Raw genomic sequence first — 24,442 nt, 5'->3', positions numbered from 1 at the left:
TGTTTATGTGCTTTTTAGATGCCTCAAATCCAATTAACCATGAAAAACTTTCTCAAGAAGTGAGTGTTAAATATATTCTGAGAATTCTCAAGTATTGGTGTCACTGAATCTGACTCCTTTTATGTGAGTAAAGCATTAAAATATCTTGAATCTTTATTTTAAACTTCAGGCTTGTATGACTTGTCCAAAGCAGTGACTAACAGGTTGTGCTTTGTTTGTCTCATACTTGCCCATTTTTTGTACACAGATAATTTGGTGACATTTTGATCAGTCATATGTGAACATTAATATTTCAATTTGATGACATGCAAGGAAAACATAAATTTAAAATAAAACATAAATCAAACGATCACTAATCTTTCAAAGACAAAAGAAATTGTCTTCACTGTGAGTGGCTGTAAAATTAGCACTGACAACTCAATCCTCCCATGATGCACTGTGGCGACAACAGACCACCCAGAAAGACTCCGCAACCGCAACATGGCATCACGGGAATACCCGTGCTACAGGAAACATCAGGTAGCCATTACAGCTCATGATCACTGATGATCACGTCGATGTGCACATGGAGGCACTCGTAAACAAACATGCAGCTTATATATATAGCCACATAGGCACTCTGACAGGAGAGGCCACCATACCAGTCCTCAAAAGCACATGTATGCAGCGAGCATATGCTATTACAAACAGACGGAAGACACTCGCACATACACAGAAGTCTTACATGACAAGCTCAGTCAGGATCCACTTCATGGCTGAGAGGAAAGCAAAGTACGGCTAAAGAGGGAAAAAAAGACAATATTGATCAGACACTATAAACACATAATACACAGTCCCAACTTTGCATCGCATGGAGTGCTAACAGAGTGGAAAAAATGCAGTACTCACATCCAGCAGTCTGTGTCCACTGTCACTACTCTCTGAAAAAACCCAACATAGAGCCTGGTAGTCATACAGAGTGACCCTGAATGGATAATGATAGAAAAGACATGAATAAGCTTAAGGTAGATTTCATGTTTTTATGGACAAGTAATGCAGTTGTCAGGAAGATGTAGCCCAGATAAGGTGAAATAAGCCTCGATTCACACATTATCTCTACTATTACATGCCTGCGGGGCCTTTTGGACAGCTGTGTGGGAGCAGGAAGCAAAGATCCCACCTCTGCTATAACTGCCGCTTTACCTGCGGATAATATATTGGATGGATGTGGCAAGAATGGGAAAAGGAAAGCAACTGAAAGCCGAGAGCTTCCCGAGAGGTTCCTCAAAGTGATGTCGGAAGGTGTGTGTGTGCGTGCGTGTGTGTGTATGGATGATTTGGGGATATTTGGGGGGGGATATCAGAGGATTTAAGGGCTTAGTAGACCCTGAGGGTGTGAGGTCTGGGTCCGTCTGGGTGAGGTTATTTAGGGGGTTCCTAACACACAGATACACACACACACACGTACACACTGGATGCTCTTTCTCGTAGCCTGTGGACAAGTTCCTATATACTTGACATGTGCATGTGTGTGATGTCTGAGTAGGCCTGGTCTATCCGCAGCCCTGGGCGATGTTCAAACCTCAGTCACAGCACCGGTGACACACAGCTCCAACACACCGCCAGGAACCAATTAGCGCTAAGCCAGGCCACATAATGGCGTTAGCAGCAAACTCAGACCAGTGTAATATCTGTGTATGAGTACAGTTTGAGCAGTGGTGGAAGAGGTGCTCAGACCTTTTACTTGAGTAGAAGTGGTGTTTATAAAGTGTAGAAATACTCTGTTACAAGAAAAGTCCTGGATTCACAATATTGGAGTAGTGGAGTGAATGTCCTTAGTTACTTTCCACTGAGTATGAGTGTGTGTGTTTGCATGGGAGGTGTGCCAGCCTTCATTTGCTTTGCATGGAAGCATTTCAGCGTTATTATTGATTTCCCTTTCCACCGCTTGTTTGCAAAGATGGATAATCCAAAAGTAACTCAAAATAATTTGTCCACATTCATCTTCATCTGCAGCATCGATGCTGACGGATAAATCCAAGCTGGCAGCTCGGTGTCAGCTCTAAGTGGCGCACTTTAAAACGTCTTTAATGCTTCATTTTTTTTTTATCGAGAAAAACTGCTGCAACTTAGCACATTAATTCTCTGCAGATGGCACTGGGTTAAGACAGACTGCACTGGATTCATTAGTGTTAAGATCTATAAGCTCTATTACTCATCGTGCTAATGCCTCACCGACACAGGCCGCATTATTCATTCATCATACGTCGTCTTTAATTTTAAACAATCCCTCATCATCCGACATTAAAGATTCAGTGAAAGCGCTCGTAGGCCTCTTTGTTTTCACGAGTGGGACTGTAAACCATTTGCTGTCAGCTTCTGAATTCCATCCCTGTGATAAACAGGCGTCGTTGTCTACTTGTGTGATGATTTGTCACCTATGATTTTTATGCACTGAGGCAGCATGGAGGAAATCTGCTCACCCACTTTCCAAAGGCAGAGCTGCAGTGTTGCAAATGTGGTTGTAAGCCTCTGCAGATAAGTTCTCCAAAGATTCGACGGATGTTAGACCATACCGATGTGACTCCACAGTCAAACTACAATATGTGTCTGTCCGTGTCTGCTTCTCTGCGCTCTAATACTGGGAAAGTTATCCTCCTGGGTTAAATTTCCAAATTAATTGCAGAAAGTCGCCACCCACTGCTCCTGGCGTTTTCCAGGAGACACAGCTCTACAACAAGCAGTATATGCGTGAATGTGTCTACATGTGTGTGTCTGTGTGTGTGTGTGACTTCGAGTTTCTCCTAATTCCTTCGTTTCAGGAAAAGATTTGCTGTAATCCCCTAACGGAGAACTCTGCTGAACGAGGGGTCGGAGTTCACCACTGAATAGCTCAACACGATTGGCCAAGTTAAGAGCTGTCAGCACGAGGGGAGACATGCTCTCATTCTGTGGCCTGCCTGATAGTATGCACATACATTTACACACATACTCATGCATACACTTGTGCTGGCACGTAGAAGTACACACTCATACACCCACACACACGTGCAGTTTGAAATACTTACCTCTTGAAAGAGCCCATCTGCAGAAGCTTACTCATTACAGCTCCCTCTGCTTCTCCGAAGAATTTCCCTGTCTGAGAAAGAGGGGAAAGATATTTGATTTTATTTAATAAAACAAGTCATAACAAAATGTAAATTTAAAACTAACATCCTCTTAAAACTATGTGTTTACAACACTGGAGGCTCTTACAGGTACAAGAGTCGACTCTGGATCGGATTGGATGCAAGAAACTTTAAATTGCCAAACCCTACAACACGCAGACACCATCCCACATTGCTAAATGGTCTGTGGGATCCCTCCTTCTGCTCTGCCAAATGACCGAGCGGCCATGGCCAAAGAGAAAAATCAGTGATGCAAACGCACTTACCGCCTTTTTAAGGACAAAATGCAATCTCCCACACATACAGCTTCCCAAAGCCTGTCATTACAGTTTCTGATAGTCTGCAAAAACAGCAACCATCTCATCTTTGGCTTTAACTGATTCAGGAATCTCTCTCTTGCGTGACATTAGTAAGAACTGTTAACTCGTTTCCCTCCGTTTCCATCTTCAGTTTGACATTGCGTCTAATCTAACCAATTTTGGTAGGGGAAGAGGATTCAATTTTCCCATGTATCCACCTGAATCCAAAATCATTTTAAGTCCACACTGATGCGTTACCACACCAACATTCTTGTTTTGCTGAGGGCTGAAAAGTGGAATTAAGCAAAGTAAAACAAAGAACGATGTTGGGTGATAGTGAGAATTCATGTCAACTGAGAACAACCTTGACAGCAGCGTCCCTATGCAGTGCACACTGGTTGTTTTTTATTTTAACTGAGAGACTGCTGTTTCATATCATGATGCCAACAAATCAGTCAACATGAACCTGGTGGAGTAGGCATATTCAAAGGTCTGGCTCCAGGCTACTCTCTCTTGGGGTGGCTGTGGCTCAGAGATAGAGGGGGTCGTCCACTAACTGACCCTTCACTAAGTCTTGCCCCTGGACGCAGTCTGGCCAATCTTAGCATAGCATCAGGCTGGCTCAGACCAGGGTCCGACAACAACACAGCTGTGTTCCATTGACTCTAATGCAATCGTTTCAGATTTCCTTCATTTTCAGGCTGGTTTTGTGGATTTGGAGCTAAATGTTGTGCCTGGGGCACGTTGTGTATTAATGATACTCGTTACCTGGAGAGGTTGGAAAAAGATATACGTTTCTTCCCTGTTCCAAAACCAAAATCAAACCCTGAAAAGTGTAGGGTTAGCTAGCTAGCTACTGAAGATATAGCCTACTGAATGTATACACATGCTGCTTTTGCTTTTTAGTGATTACAACACCAGTGAAGGGAAGCAGGGCAACTTTGCTGATATTCAACCAGCTCTGTGTCATTACATTGTGCTTGTCTGGCAGTGGAGGTCAAGGTGCTGGCAGCTGCATGGGGGGCAAAGCCAAACACCATTCATCTGCACACACTGCGATGCCACACAGCTGGTTCAATATCAGCAAAGTTTCCCTTTACATTCATTGTCTTCTGTGGCGATCAGCAGTGATGTGGTGGTTCACTTTTACACTGTGATCTGTAGCCTATAGTTCAGCTTTAGCTTCTAACTATCTTCGTCTTTTTAACCTGTTGTTGCTGCTGAGTCAGTTTGACATCCTGGATATATCCTTCAAACACAGACTGTAGACCCCTCTGTCTGCTTCTCTCTGGAATCACGGCTTCATTTTCCCAAAAATAACTCCTCAGGGAGTGCAGTTAGTTACAGTGTGGGCTCCATACTTATTCTGACAGCTGGATGGACCATCACAAAGAGGCGGGGCTTAGCAAAAGGTCAATTGTTAGATCAGCAGTTTGATCTCAGTGGCTGTTCCATCGGTGTGTGAGTGCGTGTGAATGCATCCTGAGTAGCAGGTGGCACCGCATATGGTACCCACGGCCACCAGTGTGTGAATATGTGTGTTAATGGCTGAATGTGACATAGTGTAAAAGCACTTTCAGTGGTCGGAAGACTAGAAAGGCGCTAGACAAGTGCAGTCCATTTACCATTCTCCAAAGCAGGCTCTGTGACCTCTTTGGATCAACTGTTTCTACATACCAACTAACTTGATTCAAAACCCCTGAGATTCATGGCTGGTACACAGTCACAGGTCTTACCTCCTGCCTGTCCAAAGTGCTCCAAGCCAATTCATGCCACAGGGACAAAGCTATTAAACCATTAGCATCCATTAGCCTTATCAGACTCAGGACCTGGAGTGTGAACTACACCCTCCATCCCTCCACAGCCTAATTTTCTTGACACCTGGGAGGCAGAGAATCCCACCTGCCACCTCTGAAACCTCCTCCTACAGTACAGACAGTGAGATTGCCTGAAATGACACAGCCTGGTCTTCACACTATTAATACAACATTTTGACTGAACACATTAATGTTACCATGTTGGTCAATGACATTTTTCTCTACACAACAATAACGAGATAAAACAACTTGACAAGTGGAACCCTAAATGCACCCTCACCTCTAAGTTAAGAAAAAAAAAAAGCGAGCCAGCAAGTGAGAGACACGTGAAAAGACCATGCAGAGGAAAGGAAGGGCAGTGACAGCCAGCGGACTGGCTTCGAGATGAGCCAAAGCCAGAGTGACAGCACGTCTGGTGACAGCTAAGCAGAGGGTATATGCTAGGGCAGCACCATGTCTCCTTGAGAGCAGTCTAAGCAACAATATGCATGAGATGCAGAAAAATTATTATAATTATGTCAGAAAAACAAATGTGACAAGTAGATATGCACTGTTACTCCAATTTTAGCTCAGTCTTGGACTGACACGTTTCATTACAGACCCAACCATGTCTGAAATAATGTAATCTTAATCCTGATTTAAAGGGACAGTTCACCGAAAATCAAAAATACATATTTTTCTTTTTACCTGTAGTACTATTTATTGATCTTGATTGTTTAGATGTGAGTTGCAGAGTGTTGGAGATATCACCTGTAGAGATGTCTCCCTTTTCTTGAATATAATGGAACTAGATAGCACTCGGCTAGTGATGCCCAAAGCACCAAAAAAATGTTTTTAAAAACTCAACAGGGACGTCTCTTTTCAGAAATCATGACCCAGTTACTCGATATAATCCACAGACCTTGTTGTGAGCAGTTTCATCTCGGAACTGTTATCTCTCTACCAAACTGCATATGCCGACCGTATCATTGCACAGAAGGAAGAGTGCAACTACTGCTAGCTCATCTAGCACTACTTAGCTAGCTAACCTTACAGCTCAGCCGTGGAGGACGCTATAAATGTTTACATCTCACGCTGTCACCAGCACAGGCCTCTCGTCCATGAATAGATGCCCGCGTCCTCCTGCACAGTGACACAGCTGGCAGTTATAGTTCTGTAGAAATACAACAATTCCTATATAAAACTGCTCACAACAAGGTCTCCCCTTCATTCTCATTAAAAACAAGTACAAAGAAATGCATCCAGCTGCTAAAATGCATTCTGTGTGATCAGGACGTTACTCAAGATAATCCACAGATGCTGTGAGTAGTTTCATGTAGGAACTATTTTCACCTGCCATATCACCATGCAGAAGGAGGAGTGCATCTACTGCTAGCTCACCTAACACCACTGAGCTAATGTTACAGCTCAGCCGAGGAGGACGCCATTTATGTTCATATCTGGCGCTGTCAGAAGCACAAGCCTTCACCCATGAGTAGATGCACGCTTCCTTCTGTGTGGTGATACAGTTGGCGTGTGTAGTTTGGTAGAAAGAAAATAGTTCCTACATGAAACTGCTCACAACAAGGTCTGTGGATTATCTTGAATAACCAGGTCATGGTTTCTGCAAAGAGACATTGCTGCTGAGTTTTTCAAATGTTGGCACTGTGAGCACCACAAGCCGAGTGCAATCTAGTTCCAGTATACTGAAGAGAAGGCAGACATCTCTAGAGCTGATATCTCCAACACTCAGCAACTCACATCAAAACAACCTAGACTGATAAATAGCACTACAGGAAAAGGGGAAAAATATAAATTTAGATTTTAGGGTGAACTGTCCCTTAATATAAATGGTATACTCTCACTTGGCACAAACACAATTGTGCCTCTAAATGTGGCCTACTGCTGGAATCGGAAATAACTAATGGGTTAATTGTACCTTCTCTTTTTCCGCTTGTTTTCTGCTTGCGTGAAAAACAAAAATAAATGTGTGTGTTTTTTTCTGACTATAACTACTATGCAGTCTTTTCCACTGATCTTGCAAGATCTGGCTCTACAGTACATGTGCATGTGCGTCTCTTTGTGCGGCGATGTCTTACCAGAGTGTAGTCCTCTGCTACCAGAACAAAGCCATTGTTGTCGATGAGGTAGCAGTTAATGTTCTGTTAAATAGAAAAAAAAACACTTAGAGTAGTTGTGAGAGGTAAAAGTGACGCAGTCATGCATGGTTGGTGGAGAAAAGGAAGGCTGACCGACCTCATCATCACAGCTTATGGAGCATTTCCCGTCTAATGCTGCACACTGTAAGACAAAAAAATAAGATGACTGCATACATATGAGTGACACAGCACATATATAGTCTGTTTACAGATTCCCTTTGTCAGCTGGGAACCTTTACTGTCTTCCAAAATCCTTTTCAAATAAATAAATGGAATGAAACAGAATGATGACCTTTATGTGTTAAATGTTCTGCCAAAAAACACAAACAGATTTTATGGGTCCTGGAGTTATTAAATATTCAAAACATGTAGGGACAGGTCAGCATTAAACAAAGGATGCTTTATTAAAAAGAAAATACAAACTTTTCAAATAGACTTGACCTGCCTTTGTGTTTAATTTTCATGTATTTTTACAGTTTTAGTAGGTAGTTAGGTTGGAGGAGCTAGTTACTATAGGTTATTTTACCTTTACAAAGGTGTCTGTATTATACAGGTGAATGTCAAAGCATGTAGGATGTGTGTTTCTGCATGTGTACCTGTCTGCTGGCAGTCCAGAATTTCTTCTGAAAGAACTCCAGTTTCATCTGGATGCCCACAGCTGAAAGAGAGACGACAGTCACAGCGATGCAGCAACTGGACATGTGTGTGTTCTGTGTGTTTAAAGTGCAACGTGATCTTTATCACAACAGAGGTCATCCTACAGGCAAGAGAGAGATTATAACTATACACACAGAGTCAAAGTGAATCTTTCATTAACCCCAACTGAGGGAAAAGACACATAGACACATCCACTGCGTTGAACGCCTGCCGGACAAAATAGGCCAAAAGGGCAATTACACTCATGTCAGCTTATATTTCTGCCAGGCTAAGTATGTGTGTTTGTATATAATATCTGCACACATGTGCACAGATGCTGCTAACCACACTCAAAATGCAGTTTCACACGATTCTAAACCAGACCTCTCTCTCCCTGTGCCCACAAGAAATCCATCCCATTCCTCAGTCTGCCTCCCTGTTGTTATCCCGATAGGCATTTCCAGAGTTGGTATACAGAGCTGCTCTCACTTACATAAGCTTCATCCCAGCAGGTCGCTAAATGCACAGATCTGACCAGAATTCCTTGCTTGGAAAAAAAAAAAAAAAAAACAGTCGCTGACATTAAATGTGTCAGCTTTTTCAGAGTTGGCTGAGGAAAGATTGACACATTCACCACAGGCTTTAACTTCCCTCCTCTCCCTCTACCCCCTGCTACTAAGACTCAGAGGACCCTAGCTTTCTCTCAGTGGGGGTTTGCCATGCATTTGGAGTCTGTAAGTCTTTCCAGGAGCGCAATTTAGAGCTTCATCCATATGCAGAGCAGCCACAGGTAGGAAACTAAATGGCTAAGAATGTGGCATTTGGATGGGTTTAACAGCAGGGACATTACACTACAGTAAGATACAGATACACTGATTGGCCATTGTAGACAATAATTGACTTACTGTATCGAGCTGACACAGGATGATTATTTGACACGGGAAATTATAAAAATTGCACTGCGATGCAAGTTATTGTTTGCTATCTTTATATCAGCTGTGTGAAGGTATTTCACACTGAAAGAAAGAAAATGCAAAAAGACTGAATGCAAGGTGTGTAATACATAGACCATATGGAGCTTAAAGGCCCATCTGTTGTCAGAAATGGTATATAATATTCATTGCTTTTATTAGTTTATAATCACCTGAAAATAAATATTGTTGTGTTTTTAATTAATTCAGAATGAGGTTCTCTTCCATGGAGTTTACCATGTTCTTCTACAGCAGCCCACAACAGACAAACCAAACACTTGCTCTAGTGAGGACCATTTGTGCTCTTGCGTCGGCCACCATAGTTCCTCTATATGCTTGGCACACGAGAGAAGTTTCAGTTCTGATACCTCACCTCTAGATGTCACTAAATCCTTCACATTGGACCTTTAAACACCACATACTCAAGCAGCATAATTCAAAAGAATGTTAAACAGATTCATGGACACATGCAACAACCTTCAAAGGCAAAAATGAGCCAATGTATAGCGCAAAAATGATTTCAGACTGAAACAAAATAATGTCGATAATCATGACAGTTGTGAAATTTATTGTGGTCCATGACTACCTCGTTTTTATGGCTGGAAACATGATGTTTTAATTCTTGAAAGAGCATATCTCATTTGCAACACATTTTATTTCCAAACTGGAAGTCCCATCTGAACACATCTGTACAAATTCCATTGCAAAAATTAGCCATGTTATAAATTACAGATGTTTTTTTTTTTTTATCATTTATGGGATTTGGAAGCAGTTATTGGACAATTTATGCATCACACTTTTAGATAACTTGAAGTGCTTATGAATGACTTATCTATTAATTGATAGCTATTAAAGAGGAAAGATTTGACCATATATATATCTCACTGTTATGTTACAGGTATTAAGCAATGTGTGAAACTAGAGTCAGTGTTCTCTGTTATATGATTAATATAACGCAGCTTGTCAATTATATACTTAATGTAGAGGTCTTGAGGGGGCTGGAGCCTATCCCAGCTGACACTGGGTGAGAAGCAGGGTACACCCTGGACAGGTCACCAGACTATCACAGGACTGACACATAGAGACAGACAACCATTCACACTCACATTCACACCTACGGACAATTTAGAGTCACCAATTAACCTGCATGTCTTTGGACTGTGGGAGGAAGCCGGAGTACCCAGAGAAAACCCACGCTGACGCAGGGAGAACATGCAAACTCCTCACAGAAGGGCTCCCCCAACCTGGGTTCAAACCAGAAACCCTCTTGCTGTGAGGTGACAATGCTAACCACTGCACCACCGTGCCACCTTAATGTTTAATTAAACAATAATTTTGAGCTGATCTTTGTTTTTTTTTTTATAAAATGTGGATTCTAAAAACACATGTACACACACAGCTAATATAATTATTATAATACACTGTGCTTTATGGTTACTATACTGTATGTTTTTAACAGTAGTAAATGTAGTACTGTTATTACAGCAGTTAATGTTATGTAAAGTAAGGTGACTGTGCATGTAGACTGGATCCATATAAAAACAAAAATCCTCACTTCTAGGTAAGGTCAGTCATTCTGGAGAAAGACTGTTGGTGCTCAACACCCAAACAAATACTCCCCTCCCTTCACGTGCTAGATTCACCGTCCCTCTCGCTTCCACTGCCTTTCTCTTTATACATCCATGGCCTTTTCCCTGCACTCTGCACAAGCACGAACGCTCGTTTGGCTGGAATAATGTTGTGTGACTCGGTCTGAGCCGCATTGTTTGTTTCCCATTTACAGAGCCAGGGCTGCGTATGAACAACACCGGATTTTTATTTTCAGCGCACACACAGAATGGACAGCTAGCGGACCGTGAGGAGAAACTCGCTGACTGCACCTTAAAAGCTTAAACCAGAGGATTTTAAAAAACATATATATTCCGAAAGCTTCACTGGACGCCAACCCGTGAAGAGAACATTAGTGAGAAATATTCCATTGGTTTGCACTTCTGTTGGGGTGTGCTTGTGCATTTCGCATGATTGTTTAAGTGCAGTGTGCAGTGGGGTGCTGCTGTGGCCTGTTTTAGCCCGTGCCCAGAGGAACAGGTGCAGATTATCCCGTCATAAGCTTTGCCAGATCCTTTCAGCAGCCCACCATTTCTACACCCACATGGAAAACCCAGGAGGAGAGGCTAATTTAAGATGCTGGGCAACAGCAATGGAAACACACATGGTATAAAACCAGGGAGAACCTAGATCATTAAACCAATAAAAGATACACCATCATCTACTCTTAAAGAGCTGTGAAAACAAAGGGAATAGCAACTGAGAAGGAAAAAAGATAACGAGGTCAAATGTTGTCAGAATTCTAAAACACATGGCCTTCAAACAATTTGAAGATGTAATATAAAATTGTAAAATGAATAAAACAATATTTCACATATAGTTACATAATATAGGATCTGTTCAGCAAGGATGATTTATGGAAAAATAAATCCAACACAAGCAGCACAGGGGTTTGCTCCGTAAAATTATATTAAAGGTTAAAAGTGCACCGATGCTGGATGCTACCTGGAAGTCGGCTCAAAGCAGAAAGAGAAAAGCCCAAATCTGTCTCACTAATGCTCAGGAATTTTCTGTACTATGGGGGAACATTTAATTTCCCTAGGTGTGATTTAAGAACTTGGGGGTATTTATGCCCTGAGCTGGGTTTATGAGTCCAAAGATGAAGAGACGTAAAATCCACTCCAAATCCCCCCCCATCACCAATCTGTTATGAGTGCAATCCCAGGCAGGAAGAGATGACAACCGGTTTAAATCCTACAGATATTTGGGAGTCTAATAAGGATTGTAAAAACGTATACATCCATCAGCGGGAGGGTGAATCCGAGCGTGTGCACGTATGTGCTCATGTACATGCCGAAGCAATGGCGAAAGTGATGTTGTGTGTTTCTCTTTGAATGTGTGTGCATCAAGTCACATCCCAGTGACAGCACGTTCAGGACGAGCCCAAACCCACACACTAGTGTCACAAACACACAGGGCCGTGTGAGAGATGTAGTGATTTGCAAATGTGGCGGTGCATTCCGCGGCAGCTACACAGCGCAGGGGCGGATCATGTCAAGATGCTGAGCAACACTCAGAGGACGAGCAGAACAGGAGGCTGCTGTTAAGGATGCCAGCAGTGTACAAGACTTAGGCACCACTGGCCTCTCCTTCCTGTGTGCAGAGGTTGAGACGAAATTGAGACTTAGCGTTGTTGCATAAATACGAATGAAAGATTTAAACCAGACAGGTCTTTCCTTAACATTCAAGAAAATAAATAAATAAATCTATGGTGGCCAGATCTCAAATAGCTCTCAATTAATTAGAAAAGATCATATGCAAACCATCCTTGTAGTCCCGTAATGCCACATGTATTAAATGCATCACAGGGGACACTCATAATGATAATATATGACAATCTGGTTAGCGGAGGAAAAGAAGGGCATGTTTTCTCTTTCTTTCTCTGTAACTTGATGCTTAACATTTTGAGACGTTGCAGCACAAACATCACAAAGTGTCTGTGCACATCAACAATATGGGCTTTTAGCAAATAGAGAGGTGTCATCACACATTTTAGGATGTATTTGCCTATGGAGGTGCACATGACTGCTCAAGTGTGCAAGTGAGTGTGGATGCAGGTGCATAACCCTAATACATGCATTTTTAAATTGTAATCATGTGTGCATTATTTGCTCAAGGCAAATATTTTCACACATTTACCACAATTAACCAACTCAGTATAAACTGGCGACACATATTGACTTCATGTTTTACTTTATGTGACAGAATGAAAATAATTGTCATGCCCTTCAGCAGAAGAAAGGATATAAATATGGATGGACAGGAGGGCAAATACCAGGGAGAGCACTACAAGACAAGGTCAGCGTGTAAGCTTAATCATATTCATCGTTAAAAGTGATTCCATCATTAATTTGTTCCTGTCTCCTTTGTCCATTTTTTTTGCTTCTCCTTTAAGCGACCTACGAGGTCATATAAGCTTAACTGTCAATCCATTTACATGCAGAAAAAAAAAATCCACATGAATTTACTGCAACAGCTTAATATCCTGCTGTGTGCGTGCGTGCATGCGTATGTGTGCATTCGTGCGTTCCGTGTTGCTGTGCTGGGGGCGTGTTCTGCCAGCCCTTCTGCCCACGGCTCATGCATAATATCATCAGAGCATGCCACGGCAACGGGCATCCTCCTGACTGTGTTCACTGTGTGTTGAAATGTTTTGAGTATTTGTGTATTTGACACACCGCAATCCAGAGCTAATTTTGGTCTTGTTCAACTCTTGCCAGAGCGACAGGAGGTAACGTGAATGTCAGCGTACGTGTTTGCGCCTGCTATGATTTAAGAGGAGCAGCTGTCCACTGGGAGATGACACACCATCGCACTCCACAGTGGATTCAATAGGGGAGCAGAAATAAAACAAAAACAAGCAAGAGGAGAGGGGATACTGAAACACAGGCAAAATAAACAGCATTAAGAAAAATACAAGAGACAGAAAGATAGGCTGAGAGGCAGTGAGAGAGCTACACAGAGAGATATAGAGCGAGAGAGAGAGAGAGAGAGAGAGAGAGAGAGAGAGAGAGAGAGAGAAGCAGAGCTCCCTAACTCCATTGATTCCCAGACTGGCTGGCTGGCTGGCAGTAAGCTCTCTGTGCTCTGATCTGCCCGCTCTGATGGGGTTTCATGCCCGTGCAGGCAGTGCTGGGGATCCTGAGGGCAACACAGGTTTCTGCTGCTGATCTCGGCCTCTCTAATCCCTACCTATTGACCACATCAACCTACACAGATGAGAGCCAGGACAGCTTATCTCAACCTACTACTGACTGCTAATGGATCATCAACCAATGACAGCCACTAGAATCCAGAAAGGGAGCTAAAAGAAGATTGAACGCGAGCGGCCCAAGGACGACTGGCAGATATGAGAGGTAGGAGCTCCATCACTGTGGAGAAAATAACAACATGACTACGTGTGTTTGTGTGTGTGTGTGTGTGTGTGTGTGGTGTGTGTGTGCATGCATGGCTAGGTGGGCTGCCATCAGCTGCTGAGTCTAGTATGTTGTGTAAACTGTTGTATAACTGAGTAGTAATGAAGCATGGACTGCTCTTTGCTTGCACCACTTCCTGTATTAAAACAGTTACATGCACACACGTCAACACTCCATTCACACTTTTACGTTAACAGCTGCACATTAGCATCACCTCTGAGTGTTTCCCCATTGCAAGTCGGTTTTGACATTGCTACCAAGCTGATTTCAAGCAGTACTTGCTGTGTGTGTGTGTGTGTGTGTGTGTGTGTGTTGTGCGCGCATGTCATTACAAGCATCTCTGTGTGTACTTTGGACTGGAGGGACACATCAGAGCAAAGAGCCATTCTCCTGTGTTGACCTCATTCCAGAGCTGCTGTTACAACGCTCCACTGAGCTGATGCTGTTTATGTGTGTCCATGCATTGTATGTATATGAGTTCGTTTATGAGTAAGTGCACACGTGTGTGAGCGCATGTGATTAAATGCATCCTTGCACGCACACATAAACACTCTCACTTCACCGACAAGGATGCAATTAACACAGGGCTGTGCACTACAGTGCGCTAAATCTCAACCCAGCCGTGTTCTGATTGTTTTTGTTGATGTGAGCGCCACATAATATCATAACAGCAACACTGCCAAGAGCCACCGTACCAAACTAACACCTGAGATTAGACAGAAGAGCGCCTGCACCTGGGTATTTCTAAACCTGCAAACCACAGTTCACTGCAAGAAGTGCACGAGCCAGGCAGAGACAAAGCGATGATTACATGCTTGTAAATGAGACACTGTCACTTTAATTAGTACACTGTGTTACAATAATGTTTGTTCAAAGAAAAGGGAGCAGCAGGAGATAGGCTTTGTATTTTCCAAGTGGTACTGCTGCATAACTGCTGCATGCTAAATAGCAAACATGTGAGTTGCATGGTGTGACCACTGAATGTAAACATTCAGGTCGTACTGTCCTTTTCAAATCAACATCCCTCAATGGTTGTTTGATTATTACAGATCATAGTTGCACAGTGTTCCCTAATGCCAATCTGAAAATAAGCTCCAGGTTGATATGAGACTTGCAGCTGCCTCATCACAAAGGCATCATTTAGGAGAAGATTGTACTGGGAGATGTCACCTGATGCAGAAAGAAAAAAATAATTCCCATTTGAGAAAACATTAAACAAACCCAATCAGGAGCACGGCTGCTGAAGAACATTATATGCATATGTACAGTAGATAAACACGGCGCAGTTATTCAGTCTGCTCAGGATACGTGAGAGTAACTTGTGAGCCAGCTACATTCCCAAGGCTTGGGTTGGAGCTACATTTCATTGAGCCTCGAGCTAGTCCAGCCGATGCTATAAATACGGCTGTAATGTTCCAGAAGGAATGGCCATGTGAAGTCATCTCAAAGGGAATCAGACACCCAATATCTGCTGTGTATGGATTTGTGTGTGGGTGGAGTGTGGGTGAGGGGTTATGAGTCTTTGATGAAGTCACCTAGGGCCGCTGTCTAAGGGAGGGTGGGAAGTGGGAGTTGGCATATTAGTAATAAGTTTACTTTCTTGTTTATTAGACAAAGAAGAGTGCTATCTGAGTGAGCTGCAGTCTTTTCTACAGACTTCATTTCCAGATGCACTGATATGAATTTCAATGTCTCTTCACGATGGCAGTTGAGGACTGGTGTGAATGTATGCAGTTATGTAATAGCAGTCAAGGGCAATCGCTGAAAGAGATCGTTGCTGAAAGAGTTCACATCTTTAGTCAACCTAGAAAATGAAATATTTTTTCATACTTAGATGCAAATACACGAGCACAGCATGTCTAATCTAATGTTATGTCCCCCTGTCTCCACAGTGGTACTGCTGTGTGCCCTCCTCTCCCTCCTCTCTTCGTCACATGCCTGTCCAAAGGAGTGCAGCTGCAACAGCAACACCAAAGTAGTCGACTGCCGAGGTCGAGGCCTATACGACATCCCCCGACGACTGCATCCGGACACCCAAGAACTGTATCTCCAGGATAATCGTATCAGGGGGCTGGGATCGATGGCCTTCCGAGAAATACCACTCGTCCGCATTCTCGATCTATCTAATAACTCTATAACATCTGTTTCGCCGACTGCGCTGCTGGGTCTCAGGACTCTACAGCGCCTAAGCCTGGCCTACAACAGCCTGAGAGAGCTTGATAAGCGGTTGCTTGGACCTATCCGCTCCCTTTCGCACCTTGACCTCTCACACAACAGGTTAGGCAACAAAACTGTAACTGTTGTTTGTCCTTTGTCCAACAATACAAACCACATAACTCACTGTACCTGATCTTGTTTCCTTGCCGTGTCCTTTCTTGCAGCCTGTGGGGTTTGCCTGGAGCCATGGGGGACAGTTTGAGGAACCTCAGCCACCTCGGGCTAGCGCACAACAGGCTAACGCGACTGGACCGTTCCCTGTTGGAGGCTCTGACCCGCTTGGATAGCCTCACACTACGAGGCAACCCCTGGAGGTGTGACTGCCAGCTCATAGGCCTCAAACTCTGGCTGGAGTCCTACCTCTTCAAAGGTTAGACCACTTGTAGCTCCAGGCGGTAGCTGTGGGGGATGTCTGTAACATCTCCAACATCTATCTCAAAGCCTTTCCTGCTGGTCATCATAGTAAATTATGGTAATAGTACACTATGAATGATACTGATCTTTAACCTAAGCAAGTATCCGAGAACTACTAGAGCACAAATGGCTGGGCTCTATTTTGAAATGATGAGTTTACACAATAAGAGCAGAGCCTATTTTGGCACTTTAAATAGAAGGGCTGACTCCAAATGGCTATAATCAGTAGGCAATTTGAGGAGGGATGAGAAGGGGACACCATTCCCCTTGTGCCAACCATGACCAAAGTGTGTCCTCCCTGTGAACCTCCAATCCTTCTTCATCCCTCGGGTCAAGACCCAGACATCATCCTATCCAGACTGAGATCTGTAAGCTATAAAGCATTGAGAATTATGCGTTAAATCATCTCACGGGATGCTACGAAGCCAATCAAATCTGTGCATTCCTATACGTTACAACTTGAGCTAGTGAGATACACACACAGGGAGAGATGAGATAACTGAGTGACATGAAGGGGTCAACACAGCGGGGTTTAGAAGAGGCTGGAAGGTCAGTACAGTTATCAAATATGGTGGACTGTGTGTGTCTCATATTGTTTGGCGTGAAGCTGTGGAAAGAATGCAGGTTGTTTTGGCTTTTATACTATTATTAATGAGTACTGTGTTTGGGGAAGTGACCACGTGCATGTCGGATCATGTTATGATGTCAGGCACTCTACGCAGCAGCTCCTATGACGATGGTGATGATACACCAGATACACTCTCTATCTCTGGCTGTAGAGACAGCCAGAGATAGAGAGTGTATCTGGGTGATTAAGAGTTAACTCAACTACATTATTTTCCATGCTAGACCAACTCCAGCATGCATTAGATAACAAAATAACCACTGTACAGCAAACGCTAGGCTCACTCGGAGTTGGCCAGTCCGCCTACATGCCTGTGTTACCCTGACACAGCGTTCGTCTTAGAGGCTGAATATTCTAATTACTGCAAAACAGAACAATGGACCCACATACGAGGATGTATGCTTAACAGAAAGCCGGTGGTTAATCAGGCAGGCAGAAGGCAAGTGTGTGACATGAATACCGAGAGAGATAAATAATAAAGAGATTTAAGGGCCAAACAGAGGGCAGCACATAAAGTCCTAGCTCAATGCTGTCTCCAATGGACTCAACTGATTTGGCTCCAGTGATTGAGGTGTTAATCATATCACACTTGCTAATACGGCCCATAAAAGTAAGCCATTACACCCTACGTAAATAAATATCACAAGTAAGGGGCTGGTTTAGGCTCAGCTAAGATGATTATGATTGTGGCCTCCTCTGTTGTGAGCTGCCAAAAAGGAAATCGGCACTTATCACAAGTTAATGTGCTTATAATACACAACAACTGACTAATGTGTGTGTCCCTATCCCCTCGTGCCCCTCATTCTTTTATCAACCCTCTCTGATCTAACTATGTAACTCTGATCCTAAGGTGGAGTGGTGGATGAGGTGCTTTGCTCCCAGCCGGAAGAAATGAGGGACAGAGACCTGCAGAAGGTCCCTTACCAGCTCTTCCACGCCTGCATGACCACAAGCTACCATTACCTGTTTGCAAACATACACCACCTGGAGTCTGAGAGGCTACTGCGAGGCCACACCCATGGCAACCATGCTCATCCTTCCAGCCACACTGTCCATGTCCCCATGGCAATGGGGGAGGGTTTCGGTGGAGGGGGAGGAGGAGGAGGAGGAGGAGGAGCAGGAGGGGGTCTGCCAGAGTGTGAACCTAAGCAGAGGCAGCGGCCTGTCAACTTGCGCCACGCAATTGCCACAGTGATCATCACTGGCGTAGTGTGTGGGATCGTGTGTCTGATGATGCTGGCTGCAGCAGTGTACGGCTGCGCCTACGCCGCTATCATGGCCAAATATCAGCGGGAGCTTAAGAAGAATGAGGAGTTGGCAGCAGCTCAGGGGGCAGATCATGCCACAGCAGATGAGAAGGAACCACTGGAGAATGCTATCGCCTAGGAGATGATGGCATGAACCCTGGACTTAAAAACCTGGGCCTCAACCCTTTAACCTAATCCTCTCTGGCTGCCATGTGTGTGTGTTAGTGCATGTGTGAGTAAGAAGGAGAGAGTGAGATTCTATACGTGCGGGCGTGTGTGTATGTTCACCTCTATTCTGAGACTTGGGTAGCTAAACTCCACAGGTATTTGACTATGCACTGATGAGAAGAGTATCTTCTGCTGTATGCGGGTTCGAGGGGCAGGCCAAAGAATCCAAAGGGAATCAATTCCATTTTGTCTGAGAAATGCATATCACAGATAGGAACAAATTGCTATATATTTATAATTGTGTATTTGTAGGTATAATAGTAAAGCTCTGGTATTTAAAAAAAAAAATGGATTTCAGACTTTGTTGTCTTTTGGTTGTTGTTCATCATTTTGAGTCTGATTTTGAGGCAATTTTGAAAACTCATGGTAGGCAGCTGCTGTCAGATAAGTTCTGTTCTAGGTTGTCTGTATCATTAACGTGAGAGTATGTGAAGAAGAATGAGAGCGTTTGTGTCAGTGTTTCATTTGTGCTCGAGTGTGTGTGTGTGTGTGTGTGTATGTGTGTGTGTGTGTGGAGATGTATACTGTATGCACATATTTATAGAGAATTTAAGAGTCTGTGCCTAATAATGTTATATAGTTTTGAGGAGATTTTTCTTAAAGGATATTTTTCTGAAGATGGGAAATTCGTTGAAGCAATAATGAAACAAACTAAAACGAAAACGACAACAAAACCCTGGACTCTGCCTTGCTGTTTTTCTATGACTTTACAGATTCATGAGTTTGAATTATTATCCTGCTGCACACGGTCACACACAAACTTTTAGATCTACAGTTTTAGAGATCAAATGAGTCTTGTTTGTGAGTTAATGCTGATCACATAATGGTAGTCGTGTCATTCAGTATGTATCATTTAAAATAAAGGGAAACATACCTGATTACTATATGTCTACTGGCAACTAATTTGAGAAGGCATGCATCCCTAAAGGTCCAGTGTGGAGGATTTAAGGCCATCTATGGCAGCAATGGAATATAACATCAACAACTGTTTTCATTAGCTTATAATCACCTGAAGATAGGAATTGTTGTGTTTTCAATTACCTCATAAGGAGCTGTTTATATCTACATATGGAGCCGTTCCCCTTCCACAGAGTCGGCCATGTTGTTTCTACAGTAGCCCAGAGCAGACAAACCAAACACTGGCGCTGGATAGTGCCATTTATGTTTTCGTATCAGCAACAGTAGTTCTCCTACACACTTGGCACACAAGGGAAGTTACAGTAAGTTGCAATCTGCAACCTCACCAGTAGATGCTACTAATCCTACACAGTGGACCTTTAACTGGAGACAGTATCTTTAAAAGAGGGGAATTTTGAAAAAGAAAAAAAAACATGTCCACTTCTTTTCTCACTGACTTTTTAAAAACTAAAACAAATAAAATGATAACTCAATTTAATCAATCAAGTACCATTTTCTGTAGCCACATAAGCTTTGGTGAAAAGACATTATCACACTAAATTCCCCAAAAAGCAGGAAAATACCCCTCATTTAAAGTGTTACCATGGTAATCTTGAAATTAGTAGGCATTGCATGGGTGTCTCTACCCCTCTCCGTTTCGTGTGTTGCCGGCACAGTGACCTTTTTCTTTTAGCTTTTTGGTTGATGAAGTTTCTGTTGCATTATTTTGTCAAATAACCTGACAAGAGAAAATGGTGAAACACAATATTTCTATGAAAATATTGTGGATTATACTTGATAGAATTTTAATGAGTTGCTGCTTATGAGAAATAAATTTGATAATATGTATGTTTGGATATTGCCCATATAGGGATGTGTATCATTAAAAAAAATTACAATGCAAGTACCAGTACCAGTGCCCTTAAAGTGATACTGATACCAATACAGCACTTCATTTGATACTTTGTTTTAACTGCCAACTCTGTCAAATACAACACGCTAGACTTTGTGGGCCAATCCCATGTAGCCAGGCACTGGCAGCCAGGAAATGACTGTGTACAACGGCGCTTTGTCTTGTTAAACAATCACCAATAAATGCTTCTAAAGATAACCAGACATGTTCCAACAGGAATATGATCTGAAATTGGTGAAACATTAACATTAGCAACAAAGTTTACATGTTTCCCAGAGGTTAGCGTGTAGCTACATGTAGCAGTGTGAGCTACATCATGTAAACACTTGCAGTGGCATATAAAGAAACCTCTCACTAGCTGACAGTTGGAAACAGAGTATTCACGCCGGTCTGAAGCCTGAGCTCACAAGGTTACTTTTACCATATATGAAAGAAAACAAGTTAAAGCACCATAAATCTCCTTTAATTATGTCTCAAGACTGCATAGGTGTGTGTACTTATATGCGCTTTAGTAAGTAATGACACAAAATTCTTCCAGTGTCTTGACATAAGAGCACATGACTCTTAAGTATTAGAAGTAATTATCTGATTTACTCTGAATCACCAACTTTATCATTACTGGGTTAAATCGACGAGCGTGTGCAGTGATTGGCTGTGAGCTAAACCATACAAATATGTTTTTTTTTCTAGATGTGGGTACAAAAAGGATCAGCACTTAAATCAAATGCCTATGTCTTGATATGTACTATACAACTGACTGGACTTATATGCACGTATGGGTTGACTGAAGAAGCTTCGATACTACTTGGTAGGTCGATATCTTAAAGGCGCTGTATGTAAGAATGTGGCCAAAACAGTTAATGCACTCAAATTCAAAATAATGCCGCGAGTCGTGTCCGCCCCCCCTCCCCTACCGGGATACAGCTGAGGAGGAGCCGGCTGCTAATGCTATGTACTGGGACACTGCTAATGCTGCTTGCCGTGCTGCTGTAGCGCAGTCATAACTGTAACTGATGCTGAGACTCTACTGACTGTGTGACTGGTAGATGGCGGTGGGTGGCGCAACAGGCCAAAACACAAGTTCAAAACATAAACATGATTTGTGGACCATAAAAAAATTTTTTTTAAATGTGAATCTGTACTATTGTTGTCGGTGAGATCAGTATGTTATATGAACATTATTCCTTAGTCTCTGACATATTAGGAGGATTTTACGACTATTTGCTTTAGATTTCTTACATATAGCTCCTTTAATGGTACGCTATGCAGGATTGTCAGTTACTATTTGTGTACATGCTCATCAGCGAAAATGAAAGTAACGCTCTCCTTTTTTTGTAGGAAAATCCTGCATAATGTCTCTTTAAAGGTATTGAGCACTGATTCCAAGCCCTGTGCACAGCCTTCTTTTTAATTTTTACTGGAGTTCACTGGTACTATTACATGGGAATTCTAAAGTATTATGTAATGCAATCTGATTCCTGTCTCTTGATTATTTTAATATTTGTAAAATGTCACAGAGAGGCTATTTGGGCAATGTTATTAGATTAATGCAGCTTGCTGTGTACATCACAAAAATCTATTATTATTATCTACAGTGGTGGAAAAAAGTTTTCGGACACCCCATGCATTTGTGAAATACTGCATTAAGAATCACTCTTAGGTCTTCAAGTGCAATTTCTTATAGTACAGTCACAGCCAAAATACTAAATAAATCCTAAAAAAGCCATTAAAAACTTAAAATTGATTGGTTCCATAAAAATACATAAGAAATTTTGAGTATTGGGTCATTTTGGTACCAGTGATGAAGGTCGTTCTTTTTATTAAAAGACACAATTTTTGTTGCCAAGCTTCGTGTCTACATAAAGCCAGCACATTTGAAAGTTCTTCAGACACAAAAATGGCTAAAACAAGGAACCTAACGCAGGAAACACGCCTGAAGATAAAGATTCTCAGCCAGGAAGGGTACAGCTGCCGCCAGATAGCCAGGAAGTGCAGATGCAGTCCTTCAGCAGTTGGATACACTCTGCAGAAATACAGACAAACCAACAGCTTGGAAGACAAACCAAGATCTGGGCATCCAAGTGTTTCTTCAGCAAGAAATGACCGCATCCTGATCCGCATGTGCAGGCAAAACCGCCGAATGACATCACAGGAGCTTCAGCAGCAGAGGTCAAACCAAACTGGTGTCCAGTGTTCCACCCGCGCTGTACGTGGCCAACTTTTAGATCATGGCTTAAGGTCCTACAAGGCTGTCAAGAAGCCCCTGATCAATGAGAGACAGAGGTTAGCCCAGCGTCGTTGGGCCCAGGCACACAAGAACTGGACAGCCAGGAACTGGAAGAAGATTTTGTGGTCAGATGAGTCCAGTTTCCAGCTTTATCTTCCTCCTACTAATGTGAGGGTACGCAGAAGGCCAGGCGAAGCATTATCTCCAGCATGTACAGTACCTACTGTCAAGCATGGTGGAGGCAGTATCATGGTTTGGGGATGCATGAGTGCTGCTGGTGTTGGTCATGTCACTGTCTGTGATGGCACATTGAACTCTACCAAGTATTGTACCATTCTGGAAACCCACACGCTCCCTTCTGCACGTGCACTGTTCCGTCGAGGTAAAAACTGGATGTTTCAACAAGATAATGCCCCTTGCCACACATCCAAGGCCAGTAGAACTTGGCTGCAGGAGCACAGTATCCAGGTCTTAGAGTGGCCAGCTCAATCCCCGGACATGAGCCCCATTGAAAATCTGTGGTGGATTATCAAAAGGTCTGTTTCAAAGCATAAACCAAAGAATCTAGAAGAATTAAAAGCAGTAATTCAAGAAGAATGGGACAAGATTACCCCTCAACAGTGTGAAAGGCTCGTGGGGAGTTTTGTTAGTTTTTCTTGTAAACAATAAACAAAAAAATAGAATTTGTATTTGTTTGTATCTGTCTAATGCAGCCACACCTTTTGAAACACAAAACAGATTTTTCCACAAATATTTCATGATAATATTTGAGATTGTGTAAAATTTTAAGGGTGTCCGAAAACTTTTTTTCCACCACTGTATATATATCCATATATTGATAATTTGCCATCAGCTGTTGATTTTTAATCTACTCAGTGTCGTATGGAAGCACATGAATGTACACAGATGCCTTTGGTCTTAACGCCTGACCTGAGTTTTGTGGCTCTGTATATTACGGCATCAGACTCCCTGCACGTGGCTCAGGATGTGACCACAAACACTGACACACACACACACACACACACACGCTGAAATACACACGCGTGTATGTACGAACACAGTAACATTGTGACTCAAGCGATGTCTGCAGGGCCCGTGGTGTGTGATGTCATCAGCCTGTCCTGTTCAGTTAGTGTATTAGCGTATTCACAAGTCTACAGCTCAGTGGAGCGCAGGGCAGTGAAAACTGGCCCTAACCAGCCCACGCTAAATTTGCATTCTAGCCTACATCTCTCCTCCCATCTGACTCTCTTATATAAAATCATCATTACAGACATCCCCCGATCTGACAAGCATGATTGTCATTACTGTACATCAGCACCCGATGTATTAACAGGGTATTCATGAAACCCTGTTACTGATTAGTCATTTGGATTGCTGCTTAACAGGATTGGAGAGAATGATATTATCTTAAAACAATAGTGATCGAGTCAACAGTGTCAAATACTACCGTGGGCTGGTGTAAACTGTGGACTGCTTGTGTACCGCTCTGCTCGAAATCTGAAGCATGCTCTATGTGCGTGTGTGTATGTGTATGTGTGTGTGTGTGTCTATGTGTGTGCACATGCTGTGGCACCACACAGACTCTCCCATCTCTGTCCTTCTGCTCCAGTGGTTTCCCCCAGGCCAAGAGTACCCACAAT

General features: G+C 42.8%; 2 protein-coding genes across 3 annotated transcripts in view; one reads left to right on the top strand and one right to left on the bottom strand.

Moving 5' to 3' along the window:
* The window catches only part of cacna2d3a (calcium channel, voltage-dependent, alpha 2/delta subunit 3a), a 151,736-nt gene that overhangs the window by 13,031 nt on the left and 114,263 nt on the right, over positions 1-24,442 (bottom strand). For both annotated transcript variants that reach the window (XM_049580558.1, XM_049580559.1), the window contains 6 exons: positions 7,997-8,058; positions 7,498-7,542; positions 7,341-7,403; positions 3,048-3,118; positions 889-964; positions 725-777 (listed from right to left, as the gene is read on the bottom strand). In XM_049580558.1, the coding sequence (XP_049436515.1) occupies positions 725-777; positions 889-964; positions 3,048-3,118; positions 7,341-7,403; positions 7,498-7,542; positions 7,997-8,058 (370 nt within the window). The remainder of the gene's footprint in view (positions 1-724; positions 778-888; positions 965-3,047; positions 3,119-7,340; positions 7,404-7,497; positions 7,543-7,996; positions 8,059-24,442) is intronic.
* Positions 13,292-19,640, top strand: LOC125891349 (leucine-rich repeat and transmembrane domain-containing protein 1). Its single transcript, XM_049580562.1, has 4 exons — positions 13,292-13,971; positions 15,924-16,308; positions 16,413-16,618; positions 18,138-19,640. The coding sequence occupies exons 1-4, from the start codon at positions 13,965-13,967 to the stop codon at positions 18,671-18,673; spliced, it is 1,134 nt and encodes a 377-aa protein (XP_049436519.1). The 5' UTR covers positions 13,292-13,964; the 3' UTR covers positions 18,674-19,640.

This window comes from Epinephelus fuscoguttatus, linkage group LG7 (genome assembly GCF_011397635.1).
Source record: "Epinephelus fuscoguttatus linkage group LG7, E.fuscoguttatus.final_Chr_v1".
Lineage (NCBI taxonomy): Eukaryota > Metazoa > Chordata > Actinopteri > Perciformes > Serranidae > Epinephelus > Epinephelus fuscoguttatus.
Note: the sequence above shows the minus strand (reverse complement) of the source record. Positions and strands in the feature narration are given on the sequence as shown.